The 17,173-nt window shown below is 40.6% G+C and overlaps 1 protein-coding gene across 1 annotated transcript in view; it reads right to left on the bottom strand.

Moving 5' to 3' along the window:
• Nucleotides 1–6,636, bottom strand: part of si:ch211-216b21.2 (heparan sulfate glucosamine 3-O-sulfotransferase 3A1) — a 30,582-nt gene extending 23,946 nt beyond the window's left edge. The window contains exon 1 of the mRNA XM_051418437.1: nucleotides 5,772–6,636. Coding sequence (XP_051274397.1) covers nucleotides 5,772–6,328 — 557 coding nt within the window. The 5' untranslated portion in view covers nucleotides 6,329–6,636. The remainder of the gene's footprint in view (nucleotides 1–5,771) is intronic.
• Between the last annotated feature and the right edge of the window lie 10,537 nt (nucleotides 6,637–17,173).

Here is a 17,173-nt window from a genome sequence, read left to right as displayed (position 1 = left end):
AGAGATGTCAGTGGGGGTGGCGGAGGTCAAGGAGTTGGCAAGGAGGGGGGACTACAGTCATGGGTGGGTTGCATGCCTTGAGCAGGAGGTGAGCGTCGTGGTTTTACAATTATACTCCCCGATAATCACTTTCACAATCCAAAGGCAGCTCAGAGCTCATGCTCAGGAGGTCTCTGGTGATCACGTTACGTCCGCTGTGTGTGTGCCCTCTACAACCCCAACCATGACCCCTCCACCCACCTCCGCCAGTCCTCTCCACTCCACCTGCCATCCGCAAACCTGTCCCCATGTTAGCACACGTAGTTGGGCTCCTGAAACAACTCAATACAAAATACATTCCGTAAAAAAAAGTCTGTTAAAATGCTTGTTTATATCACTTAGGTATACAATTTCATTATAATTATATAACATGCACTTTGGTTAGCTTTAGATGAAATTCTACCCTGTTCTTGTGAAGCACTGGCAACTTTTAGCCAAGTACACATTTAATGAGTACATAGATTTTGGGGCTACCCAGCCAAAGATGGTTTATTTTGGAAAGGACTTTATTTCAAAGTTGAAGGTAGACCTGCAGGTTTTATACACTGGGAATCTCCTTCTGTGTATAAAAACCTCTCCCTTTCGAAAATAAGTCCCATTCCAACATCCTGTTTCATGACTAAAGCATGTCTGAGTACATCAGAAAGTTACCATCTACCGAAATTTCTTGGGAACTTTACACATTTTCCCCTTCTGCTTAGTATTTTTCCAATGTAGTGTAAATCAATCAGAGCATCAATTAGAGGAAATGGGCTAAATCTGTTTTAAAAATCTCGACTGTGCCTTGGAGAAATGCTAAAACAAATTGCTCCTTTCACTAAAGAGACCACGGAGATAGATTTTAAGGGTTTGCGCACGCAGACACATAACAAAAAATTATGTTCCTCATATTTTTTGGCTATTATGGTTACATAAATCCAGATAGGCGAAGTGAGATATTATAGACGGGGTATACAGTGTGGTGCAACGGGAGTGGGTGATGAAGACCAAACTATTTTCAACTCAATCGCTGTATTTAAAACCCTGAGGAACATGTCATTCCTTTATTCCTGGCCTGGTTACATCCAAGGGCAACAGCGAGCGCCAAAAGTACACTTGAGGTGCTTACAGTCTGCATGCTCACATAAGTATATATATGGACACACAGTAGACACACATACAGGGCACGGTCTTTGTTAAATACGGCCTCTTATTCCAGCTAGTGTGTGGTTTGATCAAGACAAAGTTGCATGTGTTAAATTATAGAAATGTAGGTATATAGGACTCCCTACGTCAGAGGGACTGCTACAACAAATGTACTTTACTTTCCTAAAAGACACACGACTGAAGAAGACTTTCTTCACTATTAACATCCAGCCTCTCCCATTTGGAGTTGTGTCATGCTTTCCACTGGTCCTCCAAACCAAACCTCTCTACACTCAGAATGAAGCGAAATGTCAAGCAGCAGCAAACAAGGCCAGAGTTTAAACTCTGCCACCCAATTAATTGACACCCACTCTAAACACAGCCAACATATGAGAAACTTGGAAGTCTGCCTCATTTCAAATCCTGGGAATTCAACAGCTTTTCAGCGTCAGCACTTGACAAATGTGACTTTATTTAGTTTTTTTCTTTTCTGTCTTTTCTTTATGACACTCTGTCAAATTGTTTTTCTACATTAGCCTAATGTAGAAAAAAAATGCTGATCACTAATGAAGAAAAAAAAACAGACATTCATGGAATTAAACTCAAAAAGGGCACATATTATCAGTCCACACATTTACATCTGGATCTTGATTTGTATTTGAATAGCAGAAAAAAAAAATCTAGTTCTGTGTATATTCACATATGAAGCTGTCTGGCCACACAGACCACTGTACAGCACAGAAATACGGAGCAGATCAGCACTGCTGCTTTCTAACACAAATCCCCACTGGGTCACTGCTTTTATGATTAAGACCCGTTTTTTTATTACCATTACAGAACGTCCTTTCAAATAAGGCCAGTTTTATGAAGAGGGAAACCCCTAATTTAATGTGATTTTTCAGCTAGCTGAGCATACTCTTTTCATTTGCTTTCTCGTGCTTTTAAGTATTGCATACATGAAGGAAAACACTTCTGGAGAAGCTGAAGTGGACCCACTAACTCTGATCAGCCTTACACAAAAGATATGCTGGTACGTACTGTAAGCTGCCACACACCTTTTTATTCCCATGATATTTATTTGTGTAAAATGAAGCTGTGGTCTAAGACGGCTGTAAGACACATGAAAATCCTGGTTGTATGTGTGTCTGTGTGTATACTTGCATAAAAAAAGAAGAATGTGTGTTTTCCTGCACTAAATATGGTTGTGTTTGTTTGTATCTAGCTAAATATACGTGTGGCGGAGTTGGCGGCACATTGCCCCTGTGTTTAACGGGTCACACATGTTTTTATGAAGGGTAATTAACCCATTAAGGGATCTGGTGAAGGCTAATCCAACCGGTCTGCAGACATCAAACAGGAACTGTGGCTAGGTCTAGACAGGTGAAAGCTGGGCGTTCAGTAACCCAAGCAGGCCAAAAACATAATACTGACTACTCTGTAGCATGGACCTCTGCTTTAGTTCACAGTGTTTGTGCTTGACCTCCTTGTTCTCTCTGAGTGTCCATTTCCACAACAAAAGCCTAACAGGTTGTATGTGATTATACGGATACACCGCTGAGAAATGTGTAGTGAAATGTAATACTGACTGACTGGGCGATTGGGCCGGGTGTTGGTTTCCTGTTCAACAAAAGGCCAGAATTTACTTTAAGTCTCCGGGACGAAAACTCGAGAATGACATTTTATTCAGAAAGCAAAATTTAAATTTTTTGTCGAAAGTACAACACCCCAAAAATAAATATATAAAGCCGTTGCCAATATTTGAATAAATGCAGATGGTGAGACAGAATTTTACCCAACTATGTGAAGTCTTTGGACACATAAAAGTGAAGTTAAAAGTTTAAAGCTACCAATGTTTCATGCTGTGACAGCCATGCTGTCAAAATGGCCACTTTTATCCGTTTCAATAAATTACAGATTTTTTTTGCCTCGTAGGCTTTGGGTGTGCGACTGACTTTTTAGGGCAGTTGATGGAAATTCCCGTAACAAGCCAGACGAGTATAATTCTGAGAAAGCTGGAAAAGGAGGCTGGAGACGTTGCCACGTCACACTGAGAGCTTAGAGGTGTTAAAAGTATGTTCCACACATTCCCATAGAGACAGAGACGAGTGATTCATGCTGGGGACACATATCGGCACTGACAATAAACAAAGAGTCTCCTGAGACGGAAGCTTCACTGTTGCTAATGAAAGGAATCACATAATTCAAGCAAATTGGCCACGGTGATTAGTCACAGAAAATCTGGTCTTGTTTTGCACAAACCCCATTTATTTTTTTATTTTAACCGATGGTATTAATATGGACTACTTAACATGCACTGGACATGTGTGGAGCTGCTTCTTAGTATTTTCGAGTTTGTTTCTTGACACATTAGCTTTCAAACCATCTCGTGTTAGATAGGTTTCAAACATTCTTGCAGTGAAATCTTAAAACAATCAGTACAGTAACTGTAGCTCTGAGCAAACGAGATGCCGGAGATGAGGGGCCGGTTAGGTTTAGCATTGCTATCAGACTGATTTCCTGGTTTTCGACGAGCACTTTTGAAGTGAACACCTCTATGTGACCTCAAGCCATCAACATCAAATAAATGAGACTCAATCAAAAGCTTCCACAAAACACAAAAACTATGAACGGGAAGACTCTCAGACGTTGTCGTGGAGAGCTGACAAGATGAACTCCTGCAGAGTGGGCCACGCTGTTGTAACAGTTATTTATTCCTCTTTTCAATTCAAGGGTCCTTCTGTTTTAAATGGACAACATTAAGGGGAACCGGCACAGAGGTCTGTCCTCGGAGGCACGGTCCAAATTCCAGAGAATCTTGGCAACTCCTCGGGATAGATGGGACCCTCATGGATATAAAACCCCACAATGGATGAATAGGTAAACAGAAGGGTGTGAAAGAGTGATGGCGAAAAGAGAATGTTCACTCTCAGAGAGGCACAAAGAGGGAGGTGTGTGAGTGGGAGATGGGAGAGAGCCAGAGTGTTTGGGGGAGGAGAGGGGGTGAGCAAAGAAGGGTCTGGAGGGAGTTGTTCGTGAGGGAGAGTAAAAGTTTTGTCTCCAGGCTTTTAGAGGGTGCTGTGTGTAGTGTTAACTCAATCAAAAGGTGAATTATACCTCCTGAGACACTCAGGTAACCTTTCATTATGGCCCTAATCCTTCTTAATAACAGAGCTGCAATGTCGGCAATGCCCCATTAGACAGAGAACCACTGAGAGGGAGAGCCATTATTCCCCACAGGCCTGTGGAAATGTGAACACACAACACTCACTCACACACACCCGCAGTGACAGATGAAATCAATCACAAATTCGACTTGAGCGAGGAAAACGCAGCATATTCCTCCATAAGGAGAGGGAGACACTGAAGGAGAGTAAATGTGTGTTTATGTGGGATCAGAGTTTCTCTGAAGTTTCACTTTTGTCAGGCAAGACTGAAAACTGACTCTATAAAAGCAAAATCAGACTGAAAATGCCGATTTGGAATAAAAGATTGAGAGGACTGTTAACTAGTTTTACACCATTGAAGTTTACAAAAATACACACACACACTGGTTCCAGTTCAGTTTACTCTGGATACCATAAAACACTGTCGACAATTTAGACTGTTGGAATTTATATGCAATAAAATATTGTTTTTCAACTATTATTGGTTACGGGTTTTTTTCTTTTTACGTCTTTATAGTCGACACAAGTTTGCCTGATTTAGAAAAGACGACCTGTTTTACTATTTAGATCAGAAGCTCTATTTAGACGTTCTGTAGCTTGCAAGAAAAAAGAGTTTTGCAGATTTGCAGCAGGTCAAAAAACTAATGTTGACCAACTAATGTTAATAATTAAAATATAAATTAGTGACAGCAAGTGTGATAAATGTCTTTTAGTTTAATGGAACAAAAAGGTTATAAAAAAGTTATGTAGCAACTGAACATGTAGGCTATTAAAGGTGAAATTAACACATTAAAAAAAAAAAAAAAAGGTTTTAAAAAACTTGTTTGAAGTTTCACAAGAAGATAGTTATATAAGTAAAATGAATGCTCCAACAAAGAAAATGTAAACTTGTTACACATTTCAAATGCTTAGGATTTATCCTTGTCTTATTTCCCAGCCTAATCAAGCTGCAACCCGTGATCCCACTATGGCCCTAACTCAAGCAACTTAAAGGCAGTCAACCCTAAAATGTGCAACAAAATGAGCAGCCTGATAAGATCTAATGAAAGCAGGACTAATGTAGCGTAATAAATCAACAGGCTGTCCACAATGCTTCTTCATCCAGCAGTAATTAAGCTACTTCTATAAAAGTTGAGATGTGAAATAAAGATTTATGGGTTCTGTAGACTAATCTTTATCAGTGATGTAGCAGTAGGCTAAATAAAAAGTTGGATAAACACAATCTATCATCATGGCAATTGAATGACTAATAATAATATACAGAAGCTCAGCCTAGATTTTAACAGGGACATTAATTATGTGTTCTAATATTATAGATCTTACCTCAGTTTGATAGTATGAATGTTAATTTACGTTTAGGATTTAGCTCGGTCCAAAAAAGTGTTTTATTATCAGTTTAGGAATGTTTTTCCTCCTTACATAATTCATTATAAACGTACTCACCTGTACCACTCCAGTCCGTTCTCATAGTTGCGGTCGAAGAAGTGCGGCTCCGCTCCCACGGCTCTGATGTCTGGATGAACCCGGAGAAACTCCAACAGAGCCCGGGTCCCTCCTTTCTTCACCCCGATGATGAGAGCCTGGGGCAGCTTCTTGCTCCCCTCCCCGAGCGGACTGAGTTTACCTGCAAACCTCGGCGACACTTTCCTGGAAGCAACTAAATCCGGAGGAGGCAAGATGAGAGACTCCTCGGGCAGCTCCAATACCTGTCCCGCGCGCTCATCCGCGAGGACCCGCGAGGAGGAGAGTCTGGCGGCCCCGTAGCCCATCAGCTCCGACCCGGCGGTCCATTCGTACACCAGTCTTTTAGTCCTCTCCTCGAAAAGCCCCGCCGCCCGGTTGGAGGACGCTTTGACCGGCGAGGGTGAGGTGGTGCTGCAGCGGTCGGTGAGGCAGTGCAGGAGGAAGAGAGAGGTGAGGAGGGAGCACAGCATGACCGCCGCTTTCCTGAGGATGCCTCGGGACGGGGGGTCCAGTTTACTGATGCGGCTAAAAGCCATACCGGTCCCTTGGTGGTCGGTACAGCCATGCTAGGCACACATTATTGAGTCTTCTTGCCATTAAGAAATCGAGGAGTGAGTCTTCATCCACAGTGTGCTGTGGATAACACCTCTGTCTCCTCCAGAAGAAAAGTGCCGAATGATACCTGCGGCACACAGGTGAGAAACTGACCGAAAACAGGCAGAACAAGAGCCGACAGGTGCTTCTAGACAGTGTAAGACAATGTATGCTGTCAGGTAATGAGGTCTCTTCTGTCCTCGCTCTGTGTAGGATGCCACCGCGAGCCCTGATGTACCAGCTGCACGTGTATAGAGTTGTAAACTTGTCTCGCACGTCAGGTTGCCTGACAGGCACCCCCCTGGCCAATGAGATGAAGAGAGGAGCAGGCAGGAGCCAATGATATTCCAGGTGGGAGGGGACAATGATACGCGGAACATCTCTGCCAAATTGGAGCTAGTTTCCATGTACAAAATAACAGCGGTGGAGAGTAACTAAGTACATTTCTGTGGTATTACTTTACTTGAATAGTAATATTTAATCTACTCCACTACATTTCAGAGAGAGAAATATTGTGCTTTTTACTCTAACTACATTTATTTGACAGATATAGGCTACTTACTTATTACATTTCAAATTAAAATGTTACATTAAAAAACAAACAAGCAAACAAAAAAAAAAATACAAATGATTTACATTATTTAAGATTAAACCGGTGGAGCCTAACATTTCTAGTGTGCGTCCCCCTTTCAAAAAGCAGTGTCTACTTAGGGCACCTGGTCATGTTGATAGTATCTATATAGACAAGATAACAATGTTGTTATGAAAAATACCAACAGAAGAAAAAATTCTGTTACAGTATATAGTTTTTTCTTTTCTCCTCTCCTATTAATCATCTCTCGACCCCTCAGATTTATTTTGTGACCCTTTGGAAGGGCCTGACCCCTAGGATGGGAACCACTGAACTAAACTGCCTAACTGTATTCATTGTACTCCAAATGATCTCCACTTTGACCAACTACAACAGTAACATGCTAAATTTACACTGATGAAATAATTGTTATTTGCAGTTCTACTAACATTAATAACATATCAGACAAACCTAAATTTTCTGTCAAATGAGTACTTTTACTTTTGGTACTTTCATTGCATTTAGCTGATGATTAATTTATGTTAAATAGGATTTCGCTGGACTTTTACTTGTCTTGAAGTATTTTTACACTGTGGTGTTGGTACTTTTATCTAACTAAAGGATCTGACTACTTTTTCCACCACTGCAAAATAAATTTGTAATTATTTCTGAAGTGGAACAAATGCTGCATAGACACACTGAAATACACACCGCACTAAGAGACATGTCACAAACACGTTTGCAAACTTGCAAAGTACATGCAAATGTTCAATTTCAATACAATTATTTTATTTATTTAATCCTTTATGTAAATGTTATTCTCCTTGAGGTCAACCTCTCTTTTTTGTTTGTTTCTGTGAACACAGCATACACTGAAATTCACCACAACACACAGTACATAAAACTCATAAGACATGCTAAAAACAAAACATGCACACACACTCACACACACCTCTGTGGACAAACAGACAGCTGTCTGCTTGCAGGGGGAATGTTTGTTTAGTGCACAGTCCCCAGTTCTTCCACTGTAGCAACATGTTTTGAGATGCCAAAATGATTCTCTTCCATCTTCGAAAAACACTCGTGAGGCCATTTCTCTGTCACTGACAGCGGCCACATGCAGCTGAAGTCAGGCCACCAAAGGAGATGGCCTCTACCATGAACTCTTTTTTATGACACACAGAAGAACAAAAAAGTGAAATAATGATAACGGGGCACATTATTTCTTTACAAGTGAACAAGAACAGAACCAAATGTTTCACATCTGCTCCTGCTTTCTGGGTATTAGCATGAGAATGTTCAGGCAGTGCTTCAATGCTGCACAGCTCACTGCTCGAGAAAGAGGATGGAGACCTCAACACTGGGCTGTATTGCCAGTGCCAGATGTCCCCCCATGTTGTCGAAACAATACAAGGGGGTGTCCCGCATTTAACAAATCACACCCCGTGCCTTTTCTCTGTCTCCCTGACACTGGAGAGATGGTCAGCCCCCTCAAACCAACTGTGATGACACCCAGCATTCCCTCACAGAGGTCAAATGGCTTCACACTCCTTCTCATCATAGACAAATACTGGAAAAATAATGATGCCCAAAAAAGTAAGTTTCTTTTCACGACAAATTGAATGCTGAACGTGTCTAGAATTGTCAAATAAAGTGTTGGCACACTTTAATAATTTATTTATGTATTTACACAGTTATGAAAGGAACCACCTCACAGCATAGTAACTACATAGAGGTTCCCAAACGGTTTGCCTGGACCCCCTAGAGAGGTCACAAGATAAATCTGCAGGGTAAGACATGATTAATGTGGAAGGAGAGAATTCAAAACAAGCTGACTTTTCTGTCACCCAGTGGTGGAAGAAGTACTCAGATCCTTTAATTAAGCAAAAGCGATAATATCACAGGGTAAAAATATTCAGTTACAAGTAAAACATTTTGATAAATCTCACTAATAAATAGCATCAAAGTTCGCATTATGCAAAATTGCAAATATCCTACCAAGTGTTATTATACATGAAATTATTGGAGTGGAGGAAGTATTCAAATCCTTAAGCACTCTTTATCAAGTAAAAGTCTGGCAATAAAAATGTCACTGAAGTAAATGTATTATTGCAAAATGTACTTCGAGTTTAACAGGTAATAGTACTCATAATGCAGAAAAATGGCCCCTGTGAGTGCCATACTATTATTCATTATATTATTGAATCATTATTATTGGTGCACTCATGTGTATGCAGCATTTTAATGTTGTAGCAGCAATTTACTTAATTACTTTATATACTATTGGGTGCTTCAACCTTTAAGGAATGAATCAAATGTTTTTTAAATGATCATGAAGTTTTGAATGAAAAGTTTGAATCTGCAAAGTAACTATAGTTATGAAATAAATGTAAATTTCTCTCCAAAATGTAGTGTGGTAGAAGTATAAGAAGAATAAAATGGAAATGCTTTTAGTACCTCAAAAGTGTACTTAAGTACAGCACTTGAGTAAATGTATTTAGTCACTTTCCACCACTGATTGTAGCCCTTCAGGCCTCTCAAAATGATTAGAATGAAATAATCTGAAAAAGAAAAATCACGACTCACAGACATATTGCATTTGTGACAAGGGCCCGCTGATAAAGACCATTGATTAGTCTAATAGCACTGTTGACATCAGTGGCGTCTGAGTAGGTACTCTGGGGCGCGTCTTGTGCAATGTACCCATTTTCAGTCGGGTTTAATGTTTGTGCAGCGACACATACTTCCTTTAAAAAAAAAAACAGCATTTAGTGTGTAATTACACACCCAGACATTGGTGCTTTTAGAAAAATGTGCAAGCAGTCTAGAAGGCATGTAAAAACGTAATTCGGCTTTCATCTTCACAGTTTATCCAAATTGCACCACTATGGTTACACTGACGCAGCCTTTTTGGAATCTTGGATGCAGGGTTGGGGTTTTAAGTTTAAAGGGAATACAAACACAAACTGTTTATTATCCTTTGAATATAATCATGCATTTACTTTGCATATTGAATAAATTCTCAGGGCATGCCATGGGAAAGCAAACATGTGCCAAGGCAAAACCAAATAAGGAACGGCTGAATTATCTGAATGTGATTGTTGTTTCATAAAAATGTATAAACCATACCTAGACTTGTGCATTGGCTCTCTCAAATGCACCATCAACAGTGAGAATATACTCATGCAGAAACTGTTTCCACTGCTGAGCTGGCCAAGTAGTTAGACTGTGTGTCTCAGCCATGCACATAATCTCTAGACAGGTTTATGAACTGAGGTTTGGGAGCCGTCAGTTTGGAGGAGACATCTTTACTGCCAATATTATGGCTTTACGTTTCTCGACTTGAAATCCGTGGCGATAAAATTCAGTTTTTTTTATTTTTGGGACAATATTCATCCTTAGCTTCGGACAACCAGCCCATTTTAATGCCATATAAATTTAATAAGTTGCTTAAATGTATGCTGTATATTGAAATATTATTTAAAAAAAAACGTACAATGGTCCATGTGGCAAACATGGTTAGAAACAGATGCAGCTAGTAAAAAAAAAGATTTACACATGGAAATTGTATGGATAAAATTTACGACATGTTCCATGCCTGAACTAAGATCAGCGTCACAAATTTCCACACAAGCCGAGCAGCTCCTTGGCTCCAGAAGTTCATCTCCTAAAACCATCTCATTTTGAATAAAATTGAAATGGCATTGCCCACTTAGGAGCTTAATTAGGTATGTTAGTAAGAACTTAAGAAAACTAAAAATTATACAGTACAATACGCACCACCCAGATGGCTATAATTTAACTTAAACCTAATCTATATTCAGTAATATAGTAATAATAGTAAATACATTTAGATGCGACAATTTTAGAGAAAAGATGAACCCCCTTCTTGGTACACAACCTGTTTATGCTATTACCGAATACATGCAAATTTTAAACACTGTACTAGCACATATGTATATGGTGTGTGAGCGATGACTCAATGTTTTACTGAAACAGGGTGTTTTTTTTCACCGCTAGAGGAAATGTACTCGTTCTATATACACAGCTGTTGGCCATTCATCGAGGTTGGGTTCTTCTGCTTTGTTGGCAGGCCGCGCGCTGAACAGGAAGGGTTTCTATTGAGCACGGAAACCCAAATAAATTGTGCTCTTAATCAGATTAATGTTCATCTGAAGTGGGCTGTTTCTCTAAACAGTCTCAAAAATGTCAACATACAACCAATTTGCATTAAGCACACAAGCAATTACACTCCATTCATCAATGCTTTATCTTAAGATTTCTGTTTGCTGTTGATTGCCACAAGCAGAGGAGGAGATGGCACATAATTAGGGGTTTTCAGTCTTTTTTTTTTAAAATGGGAGCACATTATGATTTAGTTTATATATATTATGTGTGGGATGTATAGTATGCTAGTAACTTGAAACTCAATTTTATATTATGATACAAAATCTGATAACATTGGTTATGCTTAAAAACAAAAGCATGATTAATTGATGCATACATGGAGGTGAATAAATGAAACCTTGTGCAGTATCTGAAATGAGCCTTACAGCTTGTGCGGTGTGTTACATTTTGTGTCACATTCCTTCCTCCAAGAGGCAGCAGGATGCAGCTGATTATGAGAGAGGCAGACGGGGTGTAGAGGGGAGGGGAGGGGAGGGGAGGGGAGGTGCTGTTCTAGTTAGAAGGTTGTGTGGCTGTAGGTCCATCTCTACAGCCCAGTAATCAGGTTTAAAGACAAGCTGGTGTGGGTGCAAAAAGGTTAATGGCGCATACGGCTGGCTATGTTGTATCACATACTGGAGAACAATCGTCCAAATTAATCTCCAAATGCACTTGGCACAAGGAAATACTGTCATGGTGACTTTGAGTCAAGCTAAATTATATGAAACAACCTTTACATGCTCCATATGGGGCATTTTACCAGGGAGCTAAAAATCTGGACTGTTTTAACATGAGATAAATATTAAATACTTAATACTTAAAAGCCCTTGCTTTCAAATCTTATATCTCAAATCTAAATATTTCTCTGTAACATTAAATATTACTAAATAAACAATCATAGTTAAAGTTCTAAAAAAAAAAAAATAACCCGAGGTATGATTTATGAAGAGTTTCACACTCAAAAACATATTATATTTTACATACATTATAATTATTTGCTGTTTGGCATCACAACTAAGCAAACAACCACAACTGTCATCAGATGTTTTTTCCATCTGAGCCCCACTTCAAACTGAGTGCAAGGACAAAAACACTAATACAGAAATCTATCAGAACTAATCCACCAACTTTGGCAGAAAATTGTGTTCATGAAGGACCCCATCACGTATAATTTATACAATGTTTTGGGGACTTCTGCCTCTCTTAGGGGCTCAGCCTGGGGCAGCATTGCCCTCTATAACCAGTGTGCAGGAAGAGATGATAGCATCATTACACAAAAGAGTCACAGAGTCCAGGAATAAATGCGCACCATGTTGACCTTTTGACCCTGCTTCGTGCCTGGGACAGGGCCAAAATGTGGAGATGGTGTTGGGTGATATGGGATTGATATTGGCGTCCAAATGACCAGCACAGATGATGCGTCACATGTGAGCCAATTAGAGCCCCGTTGGACAGCGGCGTGCTGTGTTCATTAAAAAGCAATATGTGGAAGTCTGATCTGCCATTTCCTGCAGATAAGTATCTGCTCATACATCCAAAGACGACAGCTAGGCTGCGGGTTGTTTCAGCCACCACAGGGCAGGGTAGTCGCAAAGCAAAGATCCTCTGACTGTGAGTTTGAGTTAACCATGTTGCTAACTGAGCCTGAAATTGTGTGGGACTGAGGGTCAGGGCCTACAATCTGGCCAGGATATCTACATGCTGTTTGCTGTTGTAATGCGATGATGGAGCCCGAGCAGAATCGATTAAAGCTATCATTTGTTGAATCAGGTGTTTTTCTGCCTGGCTTCAACAATACTATGACGTTTCTGTGGTGCTTCTGTTCCACTGAATAGCCTCGGCCTGATGTAGTACAGTACATGCTGAGCAGCAACAGTCTTTATTTTGGCAAATGAACATGTTTCATGTGAAATAGCTGACAAAATATAGTATCACAGGCCATATGGAAATTATATTAGCTATAGCACTGAATATGTGATGTTGTGGTTTTAAGGCATGTTGCACAACCACAACTGGGACCTAAATCACTTCTTTGATGATATCATAGCAATCAGACCCATTTAAAGCAACTTTTCAGAGTGTGATGTTGCACAGTTAGTACACCTCACAGACCAGTAATATCATGTTGTCCCTCTCACCTGTTTTCTTTGAAAGCGATATCAGTCCCAGCCATGACACCTCAAACCCTCTGTCTATAAATGAGCTCTGTGTGGTCTTCAGACCACGCTGAGGTGCGGGTCAGCCCCGGCTCTACCCTGATGGACATGTGAGAGTCGGGAATGTCGTCCAAGACAAACAAGACCCTCAGTTTGTGTGATGATTGTGCATGGAATAATTCTCAGTGAAAGCAAAGCTGACGATGGAGGGGGCAGCTGCTGTCAGAGTCAGGAAACCTGACAGTGTGCAGCATGATGTATTGAGAAAGACTGTTTTGGGAGATCCTAGCCCACCCTCCTTCCCATTAATGAACTCCCAAAATGGTATATGAGCAGAGATGCAGTGATAGACAAAGACTATGGTGCTGGATATGGCGGATATTGCCTTACCTCTGGAGAGGGCTCCATTGCAAATGACAAATGGACAGTTGAAATGACTGGAAAGAGATTGATTTCCTTACATTTTGCCCCACAGGCATTCCATCTTTTACTGGACCATATGAGGTGTGCCGTAATATTAACTCACACCTTTTATGGCTGTCAGATTTGAGACATTTTTTGTTCTCAGGTGCACCCAGGCTGGAAACACACACTCTGAAAACACCTGAGATTGGTCCTCCCCGTCAAAGAGGTCATGAGAACTTGGATGACTGGCGGCGAGAGCGTGTCTGTGAGTATGTTTGGGAAGATATTTTAAGGGATCACGTTACATCTGATGTCACCACCAGACATCCTGACGGGTATGAGGAAGACTAATACACTCAGCAATTTATTAGCAGCACTTATAACTGCATGCAACAGGCCACATAGTAATTCCCTGAGTCTAAAATGTATTAAAATTTTTGTCGTAATGATTAAAACAATAACTCAGAGGCAACTATTTGATCATTATGCCACATTAGATCTGATTACATAAGTGTAGGGAGGTAAGTATGTCTAAATCTTTCATATGACCACTAACTCCCATTTGAAATTACGTTACTGAACAGAGATGATGAGTAGGAAATTATGTTCTGAGGTGATTTTTCTTTGTCAGTTGGACAATAAACTTGCCATCTCTCACTGCCGATAAGACTGCTTTTTTCATCTTTCATGCTTAGGTGAGGACGTAACCTCTCGCTTCACCGTGGCGATATTTACATCAGAGAAGATCTCGCCTGGTCACATGGAAAATATGTAATGAAGACTATTTGTTAATGTCAGCATGTGGCACAGAGGTGCCCTCTTGAGATAATCTGAGCTCTCGGCCATTTGCCGACTTTTTTCAGACAACTCAGAAGTCTAATTAAATTTCTGCCTTGGATGATTCGTTAATAACAGCTGAAGCGTGGATGATACCTTGTTAGCTGCTGCACATTTAAGGCAATGATGAGGCTTTGTTTGCGTGTGGTTGCCAGGGTCTGTCTAACCTCTTTGCAGTCACTGCCTCAAAATGATTGTTTTGGCTTGAAAAATGTAGCAATTGTTGTCTGTCAGAGTACTATTAAGGTATTGCAGCTCAAAGTAGCTCCTAACATAACAGACCTTTAGTTATGTTGGGTATGAAAACTCTATAATTGCTCCCTTTTTGAGAAGACGTAATTTCACCATGCATCAGAACTACTGATTCACCTAAAAACAGGTTTGCGGTAAAGTTTCGATACGGTATTCTAAGTGGGGTGCCAATTAGCTCCCTCAGACTACAGTTGCATGTTGGAGCAAGAGACTCAGAATCCAATAGAAAGCAGAATTGTCATTTACATTCCTGATGATATGGGGTTTTAGAAATGTTACATTTTATGAATTATAGAAAGAAAGAACAGTGAATTATTTTTTTTACCATTTAAAACCTAATTCTATTTATGATAAAATTCATTCTTTTACAAATGTTTGGTCTCTGAACCGACGCTGAGATAACCCTGATGATGTCATTATTTTTTCAGACTTGACAAAGCTCTTCCAGAGCCACTGAAGACATTACACAACTGTTGTTGCATTACCCATTAAAACCTGGAACTCAGTGAAGAGATGCATCATTCATCACAGTAAACAAGTGCAGCTCTCAATGCCGTCTATGTCCAAAGGCGCCTGTGGCTAATGTGCAAACTTCAAATGCACCAATCAGTCAAAGCTGTATAGTATTTGAACCTCGTTTCTCTCTCGGGTTGGGCTAGCACAGCCTTCAACTGCAGAACCGTGTCTTAAATGTCTATCTTTACAACAAAGTCAATTAAAGTTAATCACTGCAGAGTAAGTAAAGCCATCAAAGCCATAAACGGTGCTCAACTGTTAAAACTGTAACTACCCCAGGCTATGCTGAAGTCAGGTGGACCCTTCACAGGGCGAAACTGCTAAAGCTATTACGGGATGAGAGTCCCTGTGCTGCAGAACATTAACTGAGATCCATCAGCACCAGTGAGGATGCAGACAAATAGTGTACACTACAGACAGACACATATACACAGCTACATATGCTGGGAAACTGACACACACAGACATATTTATACACGGAGACACCCACATGCACGGATCGCAGAGCCGAGACAGATGTGACTGCTCTGACAATCGAAACAGAACCACATCTGGGCTAACATTTAGGTATGTGGATGTTTCCCAGGAGTATTCCCCTTCTACACCCCAAACATATTGCTCTCTCCACCCACACAGGATAAAGACACTGCACCAATGTGTTGTGTATGTATGTGGGTGGGTGCTATGCTTTGTTCATTTTCTTCCAATTCGCAACCAGGTCAAAGTGTTACATTCCATACACACACCTTACCATAAAACTCTAAGTCTGACCGACAAAGAAGAGTTCCCTTCTCACTCTGATGAACTCCCGAAGGAGGGGAAATGAGAATGAAACATGGTGTCGTAACACAACCTTTCATATCACTTTTACCACTCGTAGGATGACAGAGAGTGATAAAATGCTGAAAAAAGTCTGGCCAAGGTTGCGTCAACTCCCCTTTATAATACATAATGAGGATGGGGAATGCAGATGCATGAGTGGAATCAGCTCCATTGCTTTGAAAATGCTTATTATAGGGATGATTTAAGATACTTGGCACCTAAAACAAGGAGTGAAATAGATATCAAGGATGTTTCCGATATTTCTCTTTTCCGTTTAAGCTTAGCTGGTACAAAGGAATCCAACAAAAACAGGCCACGGGTTGTTTCCCCCGCGCTTTTTAATTGATACCCTGGAAGTGTGAGGACTGAAAGTCTATCTTACATAGAGACTGAAAGAGCTATCATTTAATGGAAAGAAATCCAGGGTTGCCGAGCTTCCTGCTGCTGCAACTGCACTGAACGTCGCCTCTGCCTCCCCCCAACCACAATGTCAGCACAACCTCATTTCGATGTATAGATAAGAGAGATAGGGCCAACACTTCTGCCGCCACAATTTGACACAACTAATTTAGAACTGGTCTTTTATGGAAGCCTGGAATACATTACCTTGCCAGAACATAATAATAATGGAGAAGCATCAATCAAATAGGCCCTGTGCATACATTGTGTAATAAAGCTTATCTCTGGGTGACACAGTCTGTCTGACTCAGCCTGCCAGCCAGAACGAAACTATATGCGAGCTCTGCCATCAGGCGCTGGTTAACACTGCATAAATATGCAGTTTAAGAGTCAATGACATTTTAATAAGGTAAAGCTGACAGCTTAGGGCTCGCACACAAACACCCAGTTGTTTCCAGAGTCCCTGAATCAAAAAATAGACAAGCTAAGAGTCCATGTCTACATGCTGCACGCTGTGAGAAAGAATGTTGTTTCTCTGAATATGTATACCCCCCTCAGCTGTCATCACACACACACACCCCTCCAAATTGTCAGACATTGGTGTGTTCCCTCCACTCCCCCCCGGTCAAATGTTTCTATAATTTTTTCCAGGCGTTAACTGG

Source organism: Dicentrarchus labrax, unplaced genomic scaffold (genome assembly GCF_905237075.1).
Source record: "Dicentrarchus labrax unplaced genomic scaffold, dlabrax2021, whole genome shotgun sequence".
Taxonomy (NCBI): domain Eukaryota; kingdom Metazoa; phylum Chordata; class Actinopteri; family Moronidae; genus Dicentrarchus; species Dicentrarchus labrax.
The sequence above is the reverse complement of the archived record's forward strand: the minus strand, read 5'-3'. Positions and strand labels throughout refer to the sequence as shown.